This window comes from Arachis hypogaea, chromosome 14 (assembly GCF_003086295.3).
Source record: "Arachis hypogaea cultivar Tifrunner chromosome 14, arahy.Tifrunner.gnm2.J5K5, whole genome shotgun sequence".
Lineage (NCBI taxonomy): Eukaryota > Viridiplantae > Streptophyta > Magnoliopsida > Fabales > Fabaceae > Arachis > Arachis hypogaea.
In genome coordinates this window covers 2,349,732-2,356,132 of record NC_092049.1, presented here as the reverse complement: position 1 = coordinate 2,356,132, position 6,401 = coordinate 2,349,732, and the positions used below count along the sequence as shown (strand labels likewise).

The 6,401-nt window shown below is 34.3% G+C and overlaps 1 protein-coding gene across 1 annotated transcript; it reads right to left on the bottom strand.

The window, feature by feature from the left end:
• Positions 1-302: 302 nt before the first annotated feature.
• Positions 303-3,960, bottom strand: LOC112740929 (uncharacterized). The gene is made up of 2 exons (XM_025789651.3): positions 3,133-3,960; positions 303-938 (listed from the first exon to the last, which is right to left on the bottom strand). Exons 1-2 carry the CDS (start codon positions 3,773-3,775, stop codon positions 481-483), a joined length of 1,101 nt encoding a protein of 366 aa, XP_025645436.1. The 5' UTR covers positions 3,776-3,960; the 3' UTR covers positions 303-480.
• Between the last annotated feature and the right edge of the window lie 2,441 nt (positions 3,961-6,401).

Here is a 6,401-nt window from a genome sequence, read left to right as displayed (position 1 = left end):
TCATACTTTATTCTTTCAAATAAAATAAAAAAATTAAGAGAATTCATTCGCGTCTTGACTGTGTTGTTCATGGCGATTTGGTAAGGGGTAAGAGCAGACGAGTTTATTCGACAACAGAGGGAAATTGCATTCACCTAATATCAAGCCAGGACTTACATTTTGCTATCTACTGAATTTGTAACAGTTAATTGATAGTTTCTTTTCTTTTTATAGTTAAACGAGAATCTCTTACCACATGTTAGAGTGCTGATCACATATCAAGGTGGTAGTCTGGTAGATAAAATAAATAAATAAATAAATACTTGACGAATGAATTTTATTTATAAGAAACATGAAGATGGGATGGGGCAAAGGTTCCAATCAAGTCCAACATTATACATAAAAACTCAAACGGTGGAGTTTTGTTAGTTAACGTGTAGTAAAAGCTTTTTACACGGGCTTAAGAAAAGGAAAAATAAAGCATTTAAATGCGTATTAATCCTAAATGAGTGTGCTAATAGTCGTGTTTCCTGAGTATTTTAAATTTAAAGGGCTTAAGTCGTGGTTGTGATCAAGATCTACCTTTCTAATCATCCACTTTCCATCTTTCCCTTTCTTCACATTGATCTTTGCAGAACATTTTGTGAATTGGGTCGGAAGAGTTGTCAAAATACTAGATACACGGCGATCCCCACGAGTGCATGCAAGTACCACATAATTTGGTCTCCCATCAAACCCTTTTTTCGAGGTCCTGATCTTCCAACCAAAACCAGTTAGCCTGGCATACCTCTTGTAAAATGTCTGAACAGCTTCTAAGGAATCAAACTCCATTCTAGGAACTGGTTCTAAACGTCCATCGTTATCACTCTCTGAGTAAACCTCAGCAACAGCTTCAAATGCAGCATCCCCTGACACATTGTTGCATGAATCCATATCCAACACTTTAAAGAACAGTCCACCTACATAACCAAACAATTTATCAAAACGTTGTAACCAAATTAGGTGAAGGACAACGTTCGGACAACCGTTAAAAGTTGTCAATCCTCAAGGTCACTGTTTTAAACTGTGTAATCAGCCACTAATACTTATGTTGCATCAACCATTTGGATGTGACTGTTTGCTAAACTCTATCTAAATACACAAGATGCTTGTACTGTTGTACACTAACCTTTGTTACCAAATCAAGTCCAAAAATTACAACACTTAAATAAAAATAGAACCTTAACATTGTAATACCATAACACTCATAATTCAATTAATGACATCATTATTAAGGGGTTTTTTAAAAGAAATCATTTTTTCCTAAAACAACATGTATGTGTAATACAATATTTTTAGTGGTTCCCACATACATGTATTAGAAGGTTGCCGTTGTCGAGCTGTTTATATAGCATAATTCTAATGTAAATATGTTCTACTCAAAACTGGTCAGTCTTCTGTTAGCCCAAAAAGAGAGAAGAGATTGCACTAGCAAATACTTCTCTAATGCAAACTGCAATTTATTATAATTTCCAATTATTCTTTGGAATAAACTATCAATCGTTCCAAAAAGTATATCTCGAAAGAAAAAGAAGAAAACCAGTATTTATTCAGTTGAAGTTACAACAAATAGTTACCAGTTACACGCTATTTTCTGATTTAAGTTATAACAGTATGAGAAGTTACAAGCTACTTCAGCTCACTTAATAGAACAGGAAATCATATACACTGGGATCAACCAATCAATAACAGAAAAAGACCCAAAAGAAAGACATTCAAACATATCCTTAGTAAATAATGGTGCATTTATTGATGCAAGTCCTGGATCGATCTATTTATTCATTTGGCTAGCCGTATTTATCCCTCATGTTAAGTCTCTCTTCCTTACTTCTACTAATAATAATAATAATAAAACAGGGGGGACAAGAACCATGTAAGCATTTCACCTTACCTCAAGCAGAAATGTTACACCACCAAGCTAGTTGGTTATGTTCTATCACACTAGAAAGCTGAGCCCACCACACCACCACGATTTCTCTTCAAGTTACCCTAGACGGGTAGCTTCTCTTGGAGAACTCAATTTGGGTGGCAAAGATTGGAGCCTTGCCCTATTTATATTAAATGGATTCCTATCGGTAAAAAGAAGCAAATATTGTTAATGAAGGGTATCAAAGGCGCTCATGTCAGCACTTTATGGTTACCATAAAAGCACCATTTAAGCTAAAAAAAATAGTTCGAATAAGTGAACCTAGTGCGGGTCAACATGTCAAAGGCATAGGCTTTTCTCGCCTCACTATTTGTGCCTAGTCACTGTTTGTGAACCTTGATTACACTGCTTTTCTCTTATTTTGGTGGTGAAGTCTGATTCATTGGGAATTTGGGATTGAGTTTAATATAGAGGTATACTTTTTTAATTTTTGCTTGGGATGCAACATTGGTGTCTGCACCCATTCCGGGTTCAAATAGCATTGTTGTGATCAAAATACCTGTTTAAGCAACCCGGTAACTGAGCAAACTACATCAAGGCAAAGACTTCTACTTCTATCTAGTACAATTCAGGTTTTTCTTTATTGGTCCACCACCATCAAACACTGTGACTAAGTTCTCACTGGCTTGATTCAGGGAGGATGGGCCATTGCTAGGACTAGAATAAGAATAATTAAGAATAAAGGAAGATGTAGATAATTGAATGTATAACTGTGATTGTATTGAAATTGAGTATAACTAAGATGAGTAAAGAACTAAGTATACAATTCAGTCTACTTCAAATGAATGATACAAAACTCCTAAATGAACCAAGGCTCTACGATATTTACTATTCACCTCCCTATTAAAATAGACAATTGTGTAGTCCCTTATTTATAATAGGGTCCTGCTAACATGTGCACAAGGACACATAAAAGAAAATGTTTTACCAAAAATTATCAAAAAAGATAACTTTTTTGCATTTTCAATAAATTAAATACATCAAAAACTTAAAAAGTTTCTATTATTATACTATTAAAATATGCTACACAAGATAGTTAAATCCTTTATAATAATATTACTCTCATTACTAATATTCACTAATACCCAAATATCTAGTTTCTCCCTAATTACCATCATACAAGTTCCTGGCCCAAGCAAGAAACCTATCCATCTAGTTAGTTACAAGCAAGTAGAATTTTTCCATACCTGATGAAGATTGGCCTTGGCCAATGTCTTTAATTCTTTGCAAAGAGGCAGAACCGCAAAAATCCATTTCATTGAATTCCTTGTCTTGTTCATCTTTGACTACAACATTAACCCCTTTATTCAATTCCTTTCTCAATTTGCAATTCTCAACCCTAAGCTTCTCAATGGTAGCCAAACTCACATTCCTTGCATTCTCCAATTCACTGCATCTGATCCTAATCGTAGCCAATTCATCAGTTGCTTTGTTATTTTGAATCTCCAACTCTCGATTCGTGTTCCTTAATTCTTCAATAATAGCATTGTTCTTATAATCATTTAACCCGCTCTTCTTCACTTCCTTCAGCAACATTTCGTAACCCTCTTGTGTTCTCTCACACTTGTGACAACGCTGCTCCTCCTGCTTCGTCTTCAGCTCCGATTCCAGTCGAAGCCTCGTTAGCCTCTCTAATTCGATCTTTTCATAAAGTGGACTGATCTCAGCTTTGTGTTTGGCGTCTCTGGCCAACAAAACCTCTTCAACGGTGTCAAAATCGGCGCGCAGAACGGAAATGAGCTCGGAAATGGACATGTCCTTGAGGCTCCTGCGGCCGATGGAAGCGAAGGTGGGAGAGGAGCTCGTTGCGGTTTCGGGGTACAGGTCCATGACATACAGGAGGTGGTAGAAGTTGGTGAGATTGGGAAGAAAGAGGAAAACAAAGGAAGTGGGGTTTGGTGACGGTGGTTGAGGTAGGATGATGGGATGAAGTGAACACGAGTTAGTTGAAGAGGATGATTGAACTTCGCTGGAGCTAGCAGGCCATTTCAGGTGGGACAAATTTTTTTTTTTAATTTAAATAGGACATTTGAAACTTAAAGACCAAAATTACGTTTAAATGTAAGGTAGTATTGGATGGATAAACAGACACGAAAAGATTGAAACAGAGACGCTAAGAGATAGAGATTGAAATAAATTTTAGTATTTTATTTGGTGTAAAGTGGGAGACAGAAATTAAAATAAGAATAAAATTCTAATTTAATTTGTATAAAGAGTAAAATTAGAATTAATTAATTGAGATGAGAATATTTTAAGTATAAAATGTTATTAAAGTTTCTGTCTTTATCTCTAAATATTTTAGTCTCCTGTATCCTTACTTTTTAAGAGACAGAGACAGAAAGACTGAGACCGAGAGACAGAGACTAAGAGACAGGAATTGAAATAAATCTCAGTATTCTGTTTGGTGCAATATGGGAGACAGGAATTGAAACAAGAATGAAACTCTATTTTAATTTGCACAAAGGGTAAAATTGGAATTAATTAATTGAAATGAAAGTATTTTAGGTATAAAATGTTATTAAAGTTTCAGTTTCCATCTCTAAAAATTTCAGTCCCCTGTGTCCCTACTTTTTGGAGGTACTGAAATACTGAAATTTTAGAGACAGAGACAGAAATTTTAGTACCAGTCTCTAAACTAACAAACACGATACTGAGTCTCAGTCTCTCAGTCTCTGTCTCAGTACCTCAAAACAAACGCTACTAAAAGTACTGAAATACTGAAATTTTTGAGACAGAAATAGAAATTTTAGTACCAATCTCTGAACCAACAAACATGATACTGAGTCTCAGTTTTCTAATCTCTGTCTTAATACTTCAAAATAAACGCTACCTAAAAAGACCAATTTAGGCCCAGTTTGGGTAAATAACTTAAATAAGTTCTTTTGTAAAAAGAGTTTAAAGTATATGGACTTTTATTAATAGCAGCTTATAAATAAATTATTTTGTGTTTGGATTTTTAATTATAGAAGTACTTATTTTAAAGTTGTAGCGTTTGGATATATAACTCAAAAAATACAATTTTTTTTACACAAGAGAATGGATATTAAAATAACGATAATAACAAATACTTTCCATTATTAAAGGTTGATTTTACATAACCAAATCACTGAGATTACAATCGATCAGGCAATTGATTTTTTATTTGTTCTCTAATTACTAATTAGTTCCATTTTTCTAGCGCTTTCAGCATTTGGTTCTTCCCATGTAATATCATTAGAAACTGGTTCTTCTACTTCACCTTCACCTTCACCTATAAAATCAAAATTTTTATGGAATTCTTCAAATTGTTCATCGCTCGTGTCATTCCGTCGAATAAAATTGTGTAAAGCCATACAAGCACCAATAATTCTAACTTGTGTGTCTAAAGAAATCGATGGCATGGCACCTAAAATTTTTCATCTTGCTTTACAACATCTAAATGAGCCTTCAATTGTACATCTAAGGCTAGAATGATAGTAGCTTGAATACTTCATTTCTTCCTCTTACTCTGGGACCCAATCTAAAATGCGGAAGATGGTATCTGTGACCTTTATAAGGACTTAATTAAGAACTCCATAAAATACGGATAGTCAGAATATACCAAGTAGTACTTATCTAATAAAAATTTAGTGCACCACAAAATCAATTAATAAAAATAAAGAGTTTAATGTAATATAAATAATATTAGTCTCAGATATGCTAACCTTTAGGAGGAAGAGGGAAATGAAGACTTTATCTACGCACAGCTTGATTGAAAATTTTAGTATCGTGTGCATATCCCTCCCAACCTGCCCATACAAATGTGAAACACATGTTAAAATCATATACTGCCATCACATTTGTAGTTGTGATCCCCTTTCTACCAATGTATGGAATTTTTTTGTCCGTAGGAACAATAACAGGTATATGAGTTCCATCTATTGCACCAATGCAATTTTTAAAATATGGATAATATCTTTCATCATTTTTAATTTCAACTGTGAAATGGTTTCACGGGATTCAGCCAATTGTCTTGATCGTGGGATATCATTGAAACATAGGAATCCGTGTTATCAAAAGATTTCCTGTGATTCTTTCTAGTATGGAATGAGTCAATCATCCACTTTGGTATCTTATTGAAAAAAGATGGTGTGAATTGTGGATCAGTTGGTTAAATAATATGTTGAGCAAGCTTGCAAACAGAATATCTAATAGCTCAATTGAAAGTGCCCATACACCTACACCAGTAGGTACAACATCTTCAAAAAGGAACTCCATTTCATCAAGATATTTTGGACCTTCCTCTCTAAATTTTGCCACATCAAAATTTTCCTATGAGACGATCAAATGGCAATTAAAAATCTCTCGATAAAATTGATATTTTTGAAATAGATTTAAAAAATGCAACATACCTGAATCTTAGCATCCCACCAATCATCACCTGCTTGTATGGTCTTTTTAATAGGATCCCAATCAAGATTGGTCTCCTTTTCTTTTA